General features: G+C 40.9%; 1 protein-coding gene across 1 annotated transcript in view; it reads left to right on the forward strand.

Moving 5' to 3' along the window:
- LOC124551334 (nuclear factor related to kappa-B-binding protein) overlaps window positions 1–13,473 on the forward strand; it is a 195,438-nt gene that overhangs the window by 145,747 nt on the left and 36,218 nt on the right. Inside the window, exon 20 of the mRNA XM_047126355.1 lies at window positions 6,041–6,282. Coding sequence (XP_046982311.1) covers window positions 6,041–6,282 — 242 coding nt within the window. The remainder of the gene's footprint in view (window positions 1–6,040; window positions 6,283–13,473) is intronic.

Consider the following 13,473-nt stretch of genomic DNA (forward strand, 5'->3'; position numbering starts at 1 on the left):
TTTGTTAATTAGCATTTCTATTTGATACTGTATTGTACTAAGCATCTATCCCAGAAGCAGTTGTAGGTTCCCTATCTAATGGTTCCCAAGGGCAACAAAAATTTGACATTCAGCGTTTGACCGAATTAAAAACTTTAAAATAGTGTTATAACCTAGTCATTAAGAGGTGTAATCTTATGTAACACTTTATCACTGTAAGACAAGTATTACAGTTAGAAATAGTGTGTTTGCCTTGAGGCAGCATAATTGATGGTGTGCAAATACCAAGACTTCACTTATTCAGTATTTGAGAATGAGAACACTCAGTGGCTTCCAACAAACTTTACTCTTACTTTAAAACCATTTTGAAGTTCTTTCCACTTTGACGTCCTTCACAAAATAATCATTGTTGTTGTGGTCTTCAGTCCTGAGACTGGTTTGATGCAGCTCTCCATGCTACCCTATCCTGTGCAAGCTTCTTCATCTCCCAGTACCTACTGCAACCTACATCCTTCTGAATCTGCTTGGTGTAGTCATCTCTTGGTCTCCCTCTACGATTTTTACCCTCCACGCTGCCCTCCAATACTAAATTTGTGATCCCTTGATGCCTCAGAACATGTCCTAACAACCAGTCCCTTCTTTTAGTCAAGTTGTGCCACAAACTTCTCTTCTCCCCAATCCTCTTCAACTCCTCCTCATTAGTTATGTGATCTACCCATCTAATCTTCAGCATTCTTCTGTAGCACCACATTTCGAAAGCTTCTATTCTCTTCTTGTCTAAACTATTTATCGTCCACGTTTCACTTCCATACGTGGCTACACTCCATACAAATACTTTCAGAAACGACTTCCTGACACTTACATCTACACTCAATGTTAACAAATTTCTCTTCTTCAGAAATGCTTTCCTTGCCATTGCCAGTCTACATTTTATATCCTCTCTACTTCAACCATCATCAGTTATTTTGCTCCCCAAATAGCAAAACTCCTTTACTACTTTAAGTGTCTCATTTCCTAATCTAATACCTTCAGCATCACCCGACTTAATTCGACTACATTCCATTATCCTCGTTTGCTTTTGTTGATGTTCATCTTACATCTTCCTTTCATGACACTATCCATTCCATTCAACTACTCTTCCAAGTCCTTTGCTGTCTCTGACAGAATTACAATGTCATCGGCGAACCTCAAAGTTTTTATTTCTTCTCCATGGATTTTAATACCTACTCCGAATTTTTCTTTTGTTTCCTTTACTGCTTGCTCAATACACAGATTGAATAACATCGGGGAGAGGCTACAATCCTGTCTCACTCCCTTCCCAACCACTGCTTCCTTTTCATGCCCCTCAACTCTTATAACTGCCATTTGGTTTCTATACAAATTGTAAATAGCCTTCCGCTCCCTATATTTTACTCCTGCCACCTTCAGAATTTGAAAGAGAGTATTCCAGTCAACATTGTCAAAGGCTTTCTCTAAGTCTACAAATGCTACAAACGCAGGTTTGCCTTTCCTTAATCTAGCTTCTAAGACAAGTTGTAGGGTCAGTATTGCCTCACGTGTTCCAATATTTCTACGGAATCCAAACTGATCTTCCCCTATGTCAGCTTCTACTAGTTTTTCCGTCCATCTGTAAAGAATTCATGTTAGTATTTTGCAGCCATGACTTATTAAACTGATAGTTCGGTAATTTTCACATCTGTCAACACCTGCTTTCTTTGGGATTGGAATTATTATATTCTTCTTGAAGTCTGAGGGTATTTCGCCTGTCTCATACATCTTGCTCACCAGATGGTAGAGTTTTGTCAAGACTGGCTCTCCCAAGGCCGTCAGTAGTTCTAATGGAATGTTGTCTACTCCAGGGGCCTTGTTTTGACTCAGGTCTTTCAGTGCTCTGTCAAACTCTTCACGCAGTATCATATCTCCCATTTCATCTTTGTCTACATCCTCTTCCATTTCCATAATATTGTCCTCAAGTACATCGCCCTTGTATTGACCCGCTATATACTCCTTCCACCTTTCTACTTTCCCTTCTTTGCCTAGAACTGGGTTTCCATCTGAGCTCTTAATATCCATACAAGTGGTTCTCTTTTCTCCAAAGGTCTCTCTAATTTTCCTGTAGGCAGTATCTATCTTACCCCTAGTGAGATAAGCCTCTACATCCTTACATTTATCCTCTAGCCATCCCTGCGTAGCCATTTTGCACTTCCTGCCGATCTCATTTTTGAGACGTTTGTATTCCTTTTTGCCTGCTTCATTTCCTGCATTTTTATATTTTTTGCTTTCATCAATTAAATTTAATATTTCTTCTGTTACCCAAGGATTTCTACTAGCCCTCGTCTTTTTACCTACTTGATCCTCTGCTGCCTTCACTACTTCATCCCTCAAAGCTACCCATTCTTCTTCTACTGTATTTCTTTCCCCCATTCGTGCCATTTGTTCCCTTACGCTCTCCCTGAAACTCTGTACAACCTCTGGTTTAGTCAGTTTATCCAGGTCCCCTCTCCTTAAATTCCCACCTTTTTGCAGTTTTTTCAGTTTTAATCTATAGTTCATAACCAACAGATTGTGGTCAGAGTCCACATCTGCCCCTGGAAATGTCTTACAATTTAAAACCTGGTTCCTAAATCTCTGTCTTACCATTATATAATCTATCTGAAATCTGTCAGTATCTCCAGGCTTCTTCCATGTATATAACCTTCTTTTGTGATTCTTGAACCATGTGTTAGTTATGATTAAGTTGTGCTCTGTGCAAAATTCTACCAGGCGACTTCCTCTTTCATTTCTTACAACCAATCCATATTCACCTATTACGTTTCCTTCTCTCCCTTTTCCTACTACCGAATTCCAGTCACCCATGACTATTAAATTTTCATCTCCATTCACTATCTGAATAATTTCTTTTATTTCGTCATACATTTCTTCAATTTCTTCGTTATCTGCAGTGCTAGTTGGCATATAAACTTGTACTACTGTAGTAGGCATGGGCTTCATGTCTATCTTGGCCACAATAATGCGTTCACTATGCTGTTTGTTGTAGCTTACCCACATTCCTACTTTTTTATTCATTATTAAACCTACTCCTGCATTACCCCTATTTGACTTTGTATTTATAACCCTGTATTTGCCTGACCAAAAGTCTTGTTCCTCCTGCCACCGAACTTCACTAATTTCCACTATATCTAACTTTAACCTATCCATTTCCCTTTTTAAATTTTCTAACCTATCTGCCCGATTCAGGGATCTGACATTCCACGCTCCGATCCGTAGAGCGCCAGTTTTCTTTCTCCTGATAACGACGTCCTCCTGAGTAGTCCCATCCCGGAGATCCGAATGGGGGACTATTTTACCTCCGGAATATTTTACCCAAGAGGACGCCATCATTGTTAACCATACAGTAAAGCTGCATGCCCTCGGGAAACATTACGGCTGTAGTTTCCCCTTGCTTTCAACCATTCGCAGTACCAACACAGCAAGGCTGTTTTGGTTAGTGTTACAAGGCCAGATCAGTCAATCATCCAGACTGTTGCCCCTGAAACTACTGAAAAGGCTGCTGCACCCTTGCTTGATTTCGATCTCTGTAGCTGATGATGGGGTAGCACTGCTGACACTGGTTCCCAAGTTTTGCTGAGCTGAAAACCCATGTTTGTTTATTAATTTGTTCTCTGTAGTACTTCGACTACATCTTTAATGACGGGATCCCAGTAGTTAGGGGTGGATGAGAACATCTTGTTTTTCTTGAGGCTTGACAGACTAGTTGTAGAAATGGTTCACAGACAAAATGTCAGATGTTGTCACGAAACCCCACAAGATGTAAGCCGAGAAACTGACCGACATCTTCAGGTGCGACAAATACACTGCTGAACTGTGACTGCAGCCTCCTGTTTATGCCATTCTAAGTGGGAAATGCACAGATGTGCAAGTGCCAAATTTGGTGGCCAGTAGCGAAGACTCCTGATCGGTAGTGGAAGGAACACTATGCTACCTATCAGGTGGAGAACAAGCGCAGAGGCGTTATTCCTACTGTGCACTGTCGCCAGGCTGCCTAGCAACCACTGTTGGAAGCTGACAGTCTGACATATGCACCCTTGTTGACCTGTGGCCATTCTCGTGGCTCCTATCTGAATATTTACATCACTAACAAAGCATTGTCCCTTCGGTAAGAAGAAATTTCCCTTTGTAGTAATGGTGAGCGAGGCCACATGCTACACGGACTGTGTTTCAGCTATTTTGCCTCGTTGGCTCCCAAGAGGGGTTACTATGGGTGGCCCAGCAGAAGTTCACAGGTGGTGGTGGTGGGGGGGGGGGGGGCAGCCTTTGCAAGTGCAGCCAGGTCCTTGGCTCAATGTCCGACTGGTGGCATAGCGGTTCTTCCCACTACCTATCAGGAATTCTTCACTTTTGGCAACTGTATTTGACACTTACTAGCCTGTGTTTGTAAACCTAGACTGGCATAAATAAAAGCCTTTAGTCATAGCTCGCACCTGAAGATGTCAGTCAGGTGCACCGATGACATATTGCAAAAATTTCATGACGAGATCAGCCTTTTGTGCAGGAACCATTTCTGTGAGAGGGTTAATACATAATGCACCCCATATCAAGCTAGTGGTCAGCAACAGCAGATTTTTCTGACTTACCAGTCTGGTGGGACATTTGTGTTCATCTCACATCTTCAACAATGTAATGTGCATGCCCAATGTACGATTTCTCACACCACCATGGAATATTGTATTTTCCCGATCTCCTCGGACTGAGGCCACCTTTTAATGAAACTAGCATTATTTAGACTCGTGCTGGAGGCTGGAAGACACATCTTTTTATAAATTTCTTGAGAAGCCTGTCAAACTTGGCATGGAAACCATCCTTTTTGAGTTCCCCGTGACTCCTGGTTGTTCATGATGTCCAGTGATAGAGGTAGTGTCGTGTTACCGGCAAGCTCTTGGGATCTGATAAGGCTCATGGTATGTGAATGAGAGTTGGTAATAAATTGTGCCTCTTTTCTAAATTTAATTGCAGGATCACTGAAACCTTGAAGGGGGGAGGGGTTTTTGGATAGGGGTAGGTCTAGGTCTAGGTCTAGGTCTAGGGCTAGGGCTAGGGCAGCACCTACCTTAAAAATTTAATTTGAATTTTTTTGTTGTTGCAACATAAAATGCAGTCCACATTCTTTGCTGAAGCATTAATATTTTATTTTCAACAGGGTTAAATTTTGCATAACGAGGCTAATGAACATATGCCCATTCCTATTTTGTAAAAAAATTTACCATAAAAAATATTATTTTGTAGAATCAAAGGCAGCAGCTGCATCCTGGCCTTAAGTCTATCTTGTTAGGATCTTCAGCAGACATGGCAAGTTCATGACCCATAGCAGATGAAGTTTATTTGACCATGATATTCACCTGTTCCATGGGAAGCAAATAATAATAATAATAACAATAACAATATTTGACATCACTTGTGATTGTGCCAGCAATAAGAGTGCAAATGCCAGATTCAACAGTTTCGTGACACTTAAACCACTGTTTTGAGAGGGGTAATGATAACTAGCAGCTTGCAAATACAGATCAGTGAGAGGGCACAAAGCCAGGACATTAGACCAGCCACTCATCTATTGGCCAAGTGCAGATGCTGGGATTCGAGGCGTGTAGCTGTGTTCTCCAAATTGTAGATGCAGAAGTCCATAACAAATCAGTTATATGGTGAGGGGTTCTGGAAGTCAATGTCCCCACCTCCTGCCACCAGTGCTTTTTTAGAGAAAAAACTTATAAATTGACGAGAGACTGTAGCTCTCCACCATTGCACCCCGAGATGACGAGCAACAGCCTCATCGAAGTATTGTGCAGTTTCTGTGACAGTATCCGACACGATGCCCGAGAACCTGTGAAGGTGGACCTAACTTAGTATCTCCATCTAGAAAGTGAATACTTTATATTTGCACTTGCCTGAATAAGTTGCACTTTGGTAGCCTCGATTTCCCTGATAGTGTAGATTTCTTCAGGCTTTACAGTAAGCTTAGTTTCCCCACATGAAGGAAGATGAAATCAGTGGAGTATTTTATTTGCAGGGACGGCGTTACGTGTGACGACATCGACAGCCGCATCCGTTAAGGCACAGCAACAGCAGCAACAACAGCAACAGCAGCAGCAAGTGTCTGCTCCCACGGCCAGCCTCATACAGATACCGGGAGCAGCGACGCAGTTTGCGGTGGTGTCGCAGGGCAGCCTGTTGTCGGTGGCAGGCAGCGGAGCCAGTGCACAGACGACCTCTGCCCCCAGAATACTGCAGGCTACCCAGTTACAGCAGCAGGTAATACAGCACACCGACAGGTGGATGAGCTCGTGAAGAAAGCAGTAGCAATGTAGTGAAAACAGTCTTGATCGTCTTGTGCTCCACATCTGATTAGTGTTAATATTAATAACCATCACAGCTGTCTTAATGTACATATACTTTTTTACTAGTTATATGCCCCTGCTTTGCAATGGAAGTTAAAGAAGGGCCTTTTCGTAATGTTGCTTGTTAGGGTTCCATACATCAGTTGGAAAAAAACATGACCCTCATAGGATCGCTTCATCAATAAATTAGTTTTTCCTGGACAGGAAGTCAAATATATTATGTGTGTTCCAAGAAAAGGTACAGAACAACTCTGTTAGTATCACTGAAGTCTTTATTCAAAAGTTATCACCAGAGGCCTGAGCACAAATATCCCACTGTTTCATGAACTGAAAGGTTCTCTTTTCCCAGAATTCCTGTGACTTCAAGGAACCTAATGTCTCCATCTCTGGGTAATGATACTGCACAGTGCTGGAGAAATTATGATACGCAGTTGAGGTGAAACATCCTGGAAACCTGCGACATATGGTGTTGCTGATTAGTGATATTGCATGTCCCCATAACACAAATGTCATAAAAAAGAAGTTACGCCAACTCACATGGGAGACATTCTAGCATCCACCCTATAGTCCTGATCTCCCCCATGTGATTATCATGCCTCTGGTCCCTTAAAAAAGGCCTTCCTTGAAATCAATAAGCAATTGGGCCCAGTAATCAAAGAACAGAGTGATTGTGTTTAGTATTCGACATCCAGGGTTTCCGTTGGCTGCAGACCTTACAGTAACCTAACTCCTGCCAAATAATGTGTTGCACACTACAGAAGCTGATGTTGAGATCATGAACGGCTATGCACCGTTGCGCTCTAATCACATCTTTGATCCTCCGCTTGTTGTTGTCCGTAATGGGTGAGGCTGCTCTCCTATATCGACCGGTGTTTTGTGTTGAATCATGACCAGCACAGAACTTGGCACACCGTGGCACGGTGGTGGCCTTCGACAGATGTGCTGCCCCACACACATTCTTCTTTCTACAGTGGATGTCTATTGGTGTTTGACCTTCAGCAGCCAAGAAATGAATAACAGCATGTTGCTCCTGTTTGGACACATTTGGTTATAATGTTGCTATAGTTCATGTTTCAGTATTTACTACATGAATGTCAGAAAGACATGAATGCCACACTGATCCCTTACCAACATTTCACTGCTTATATACCCACATCGGAGTCATGCTGCATTGTAAATATGCTGCAGCGACATTCTCAAATGCAAACGTTTCGATTGTCCCTTAGTGTGGTTATCTTATTGGCTAGATGTGGTCATTATTGAAGTACATTAAGTATTATCCACAGTTAAAGTGCTTCTCAGAGTGTTATCTTTAGCTACATACATCTCACAAACATGGTTGTTATTATTGTTTGTCAGCAATCTTTCTTGTCTTTTTTAACTCTCAGGAATATAAACTGAACATTATAAAATTTTGTGAACTTAAATGTCAAAGATAGTAACCCAATGTAAATTTCTTCATTGAAAGGTGTTATATGCTGACAGTTTGAGCATACAAACTTCTATTGAAGTACCTGATTTGCTGCAAACAGTACTGTAGTATCTGATACAAGACCAGATTCAACATTATCTGCTACATGAGATTCAGTATTGCAGCAGTATGTCTGATACATGGTGTAATACACTGTAATATGGAACATAATGAATACAGTATTTTTCAGACTATAAGACATGATCGACTATAAGACACACCTTAATTTTTAAGCAGTTTTTTTAAATAACATTTAACCATTTTTGTTATTAGATTGCAAAGCCAGACTAGAACAAAAATCTGAAGTTTATAATACCGAACTGACCTTTAAAATCCCTGAAAATCGTCATCTGAACTTTCATTACTTATCCTGCACTTCTTGAAAGATTTAAAGATAATGTCTTCTTTTACTCTAGGCAACAACTGTTTTATCCAATGACACCCTTGTTTGATTGTAGGTCATTTGAAAGCTCCGTTCGCTGTGAATTCATGTTGGGTTTCATCCATCATCCATTTGTTGCATTTCTCACTCATGTACACTTTAAATGGTTTATTTATCAAGACATCAAGAGGTTGCAATTGTGAAGTAAGTCTTCCCGGAATAACAGCAAGCTCTGTTCTTTCCCTGTCTCAGTTTCTCTTTCACAGAATTTTCCAAATGACTACTAAACTGATATGACACAAGAAGAGAACTCTTCATCAGAAAAGTGCCTTTCCTTTCCTCAGATACCCTGTGAATCTATAACTTTGTACCAGCCTTGTCCATCCAGCTCTAATCATGTGTGTGAACAACACCATCTGGCGATTTTTCAGATAGTTTTGACATTGCTTTGTGGCTGAAAATTGTCATCGGATTAAGTTTAGTATCATCAGCACAACATGAAAGGACGACAGTGTAGTGCATTTTTTCATGTCCGCTTGTTTTTGTAGTTACAATTTTAGTATCTTTAATGGCAACAGTCATATTACAAGGAACATCAGATGTCAGAGGAGTTTCGTCCATATTCACTATTTGGCTTAGTTCCACACTGGTTTTCATTCAGTGTTGAATAATAAAGCGAAGGGAAGATAATGTTTTCTCTCCATACTCTTGTGCCATTTTGTGAGATATTTTGGTTTTGATTCACATGCTAAGTCCACGATACTTCTTAAACTTGTAGTACCAACCAATTCCATCCTTAAAGTCTGCTGAGCTTCACTGTAGTGCTGGGTTATGAGTATGTATTTGAATCATTTTCGTATGAATTCCAATGCCATTTTGATGGTGTCCTTGAATCAATTTCAGTAAGTCATCTTCTAGTTTTGGTCATTTGCATTCAGTCCTCTATTTGCACATTTAGTCTTCTTAATTTGTTCTGTTGTTCTTTACTAGCCTGCAAAATGCGAAAGGTTTTCTTTTGTTGGTGGAGGGCCAAAATGTTGCTCAGCTGATCTGTTTCTGCAGTCTTCTGCATATGCTATTACTTTCAATTTACAGCCTGCACCGTATAAATACCTTTTATTTTTTCCATTACAAAACTAGCTACTAAGAAAAATATTCTAGGGTTACTGATAACACAAATCACTTTCAATTCAATTTGACTGGCACAGTAGACTGCATGACACGTCATAGGCTAGACAGTGATCTTGGTTTGTTATAACGGGGTGGGAGGAAGACAATGTTAGCAAGCTTCTGAATCCTCTCATGTTCGTTGCATTGGTGTACTGCTGTTGTCAGTTGGATCCAATGTTGCCAATAGAGATTTTTCCTGCAGCATCGAATATATGGCCATTTTTAAGAATGGCGGGAATTTTAATATCAAACACTGGACATTTTTGTATTTCTTTTGAGTATAAGATGCACCTGAATTTTGGAGGCAATTTTTCAAAGAAAGAAGTGTGTCCTGTAGGATATAAAATACAGTATAAGGTGACCAATGTAAATTTGTTTCAAACTGGAATTCAAAATCACGTTGAATTAAAGTGATCCATATACTTAATGGTAGGATGAGCCACTGTCATCCACCAAATCCATTCCCGCATTGGTGCTCTTCTGTTTCACATACAACACTGAAGACTCTTTGGTAGTAGCATTTGGAAATTATAGGTGGGAATGCCAGAGATAGTGAAAGTTTGAGACACACATAAAAGCATTGTCAAATAGCCTAACTATTTATGAAAGCAGTAAATCTGGGTTAAAACTGTGATCTGGCACTAATTTTCAGTTGGTGTGACGTATTAATTCTCATGTTGCAAATGTAGAATTTTGCATCAAGTACTGTTAGAGAGTGCAGGCCAAGGTACTGAGAACTGTAAATTGTTTCTTAAACAGAATGAGTAGGCAAAGCATATTAACCCTTACTAAGCACAGAAACAAGATCACCTGAAAATCAAATTTATAGCTTTACAAGTGGGATTTTTAATTCAAGTGTACAAGCTTTTGCTGTCCTCCTTTTCCTGCACCCACCCTCCTTTCCTCTCACCCCTTCCCCATTCTCACCACATACCCCCCCCCCCCCCCCAAAATCTCTTCCTTATCTCTTATCAATTACGTGGCATAGTGGTAACACACTGGTTTGTTACCACTTTAAATCCCTGTCTGACCATCCAGATGTAGGTTTCCAGTGGATTCCCTAGATTGCTTAGGGTAAATGACAGGATGATTTCTCAGGAAAGGACACGACTTACTTCCTTTCCTGCCCCCAAGGGTGTGCTTTTTTCTAGCGACCCCATTGTTAACTGAATGTGAATATCTAATCTTCCTTCATTTTTAGGGTTCCGTACGTCAGTCGGTAACAATGGAACCCTTGTACAATACCCCCTGTGTTATCTGTCTGTCTGTCTGTCTGTCTGTATGTTTGCCTGCCCGTCTGTTTACTTCCCGTTTTGTCACAAACGGAGGTAGATATCGTGTTGAAATTTATGTCAGGCACTGAAGTCTACAGTCACTTGGTGGTGTAAAAAATTGAAGCTTCTAAGTCAGTGCAGTGCAGTGCAGTGCAGTGCAGTGCAGTGCAGTGCAGGGCCATTTATGCCACATTTTCATAGTTGCACATTCACTCATCAAAGTCTATTGGGCACTTTCTGTTGATGTAGAATCATAAAATTTGTGGGAAGAAGTAAGGTTTCACAGTACAAGTAAAGGGCAAAAAATCTGAAAATTATTAACTGGTAATTATATGAAATTAAAAAATGTTTGCCATTTGTTGTCCATCTGACTGTCAGTCTGTCTGTTAAGGCTGCAGTTTCCCAGGACTTGGTGGAAGTATCAAGTTGAAATTTATGTCAAATGCTAAGGCCTATGTTCCCTTGGTGTTGTATATAGTTGGTTTAAATAATTTAAGTTTATAAGTGAATGTGATCATGGCCATGGCCATACATGTCACATGTTTTGATACTCGCAAATTCAGTCATCAAAACCCATAGAAGAACTACCTTCATCCATGTCGGGCCTGATGGTTTAGCAGTAAAACACATGCTGGGAACCTGAGAGGTCTAGGTATTCAATCTCTGTTGCACCACAGATATTTTAGGCCTCATTTTAACCTAGCCTTCACCTCTCAAGGATGTGAGGAGTCACTAGAAATAACATGTGGTTCAGATTCAACCTTAAACTGTAGGTCCCCTTTCTCCAGCTGGATAACTGGGGTAGGTTTGGGTCACACAACTTGCCGAAGTGGCATCCAATATAATTATTAATGTTATCTATACAGGGTTATTACAAATGATTGAAGCGATTTCACAGCTCTACAATAACTTTATTATTTGAGATATTTTCACAATGCCTTGCACACACATACAAAAACTCAAAAAGTTTTTTTAGGCATTCACAAATGTTCGATATGTGCCCCTTTAGTGATTCAGCAGACATCAAGCCGATAATCAAGTTCCTCCCACACTCGGCGCAGCATGTCCCCATCAATGAGTTCGAAAGCATCGTTGATGCAAGCTCGCAGTTCTGGCACATTTCTTGGTAGAGGAGGTTTAAACACTGAATCTTTCACAGAACCCCACAGAAAGAAATCACATGGGGTTAAGTCGGGAGAGCGTGGAGGCCATGACATGAATTGCTGATCACGATCTCCACCACAACCGATCCATCGGTTTTCCAATCTCCTGTTTAAGAAATGACCAACATCATGATGGAAGTGTGGTGGAGCACCATCCTGTTGAAAGATGAAGTCGGCGCTGTCAGTCTCCAGTTGTGACATGAGCCAATTTTCCAGCATGTCCAGATACACGTGCCCTGTAACGTTTTTTTCGCAGAAGAAAAAGGGGCCGTAAACATTAAACCGTGAGATTGCACAAAACACGTTAACTTTTGGTGAATTGCGAATTTGCTGCACGAATGCGTGAGGATTCTCTACTGCCCAGATTCGCTCATTGTGTCTGTTCACTTCACCATTAAGAAAAAATGTTGCTTCATCACTGAAAACAAGTTTCGCACTGAACACATCCTCTTCCATGAGCTGTTGCAATCGCGCCGAAAATTCAAAGCGTTTGATTTTGTCATCGGGTGTCAGGGCTTGTAGCAATTGTAAACGGTAAGGTTTCTGCTTTAGCCTTTTCCATAAGATTTTCCAAACCGTCGGCTGTGGTACGTTTAGCTCCCTGCTTGCTTTATTCGTCAACTTCCACGGGCTACGTGTGAAACTTGCCCGCACGCGTTCAACCATTTCTTCGCTCACTGCAGGCCGACCCGTTGATTTCCCCTTACAGAGGCATCCAGAAGCTTTAAACTGCGCATACCATCGCCGAATGGAGTTAGCAGTTGGTGGATCTTTGTTGAACTTCGTCCTGAAGTGTTGTTGCACTGTTATGACTGACTGATGTGAGTGCATTTCAAGCACGACATACGCTTTCTCGTCTCCTGTCGCCATTTTGTCTCACTGCGCTCTCGAGCGCTCTGGCGGCAGAAACCTGAAGTGCGGCTTCAGCCGAACAACACTTTATGAGTTTTTCTACGTATCTGTAGCGTGTCGTGACCATATGTCAATGAATGGAGCTACAGTGAATTTATGAAATCGCTTCAATCATTTGTAATAGCCCTGTATACATAATCAAGATTGTGCAGAGCCGTCAGAGTGTGAGTCCTACTTGCGCTGTCTGGTTTCTCTTCTGTATCTCACTCCATCAGAATTGAAGGAACTAACTCGTCTCTAAAAATCAAAATACAAAAATGCTGATTCTTCCATCACGTCCTGTTAACGACATGCTAATCCACTGATGACTCTCTTTATACTTTGTAAAGTCTGGATTGCAAGGACAGGAAGTGAAATAACATTTTTTGTGGTGGTTTTCTCTTTCTTAAGGTGGTGCAGTGAACTTGCATTCGGGAGGATGGTGGTTCACTTCACCATCAGTTTTTGTGTGGTTGCCCTAAATTACATGGGGATAGTTTCATAGACAATTTGCCAGTGTATTTTCTACTGCTTCCCTATCAAATATCTATTTCTGTATCTCTAATGACCTTGACATTGATGTGAAGCTAAGCTGTAAAGCTTGTGTTGTTGCTTTTTCATTATGTTAATTGTAGGTATTCCTCATTTGAAATACAATATCCCACTGCAGTGGTGACTTTGAACTTCTTTCTCTGCTGAGGTCCTTTACGTAAGATTTAATAACACCAGCATTTAATATTCCTAGATTTCAGTA

The sequence above is a fragment of the Schistocerca americana genome, chromosome 9 (genome assembly GCF_021461395.2).
Source record: "Schistocerca americana isolate TAMUIC-IGC-003095 chromosome 9, iqSchAmer2.1, whole genome shotgun sequence".
Lineage (NCBI taxonomy): Eukaryota > Metazoa > Arthropoda > Insecta > Orthoptera > Acrididae > Schistocerca > Schistocerca americana.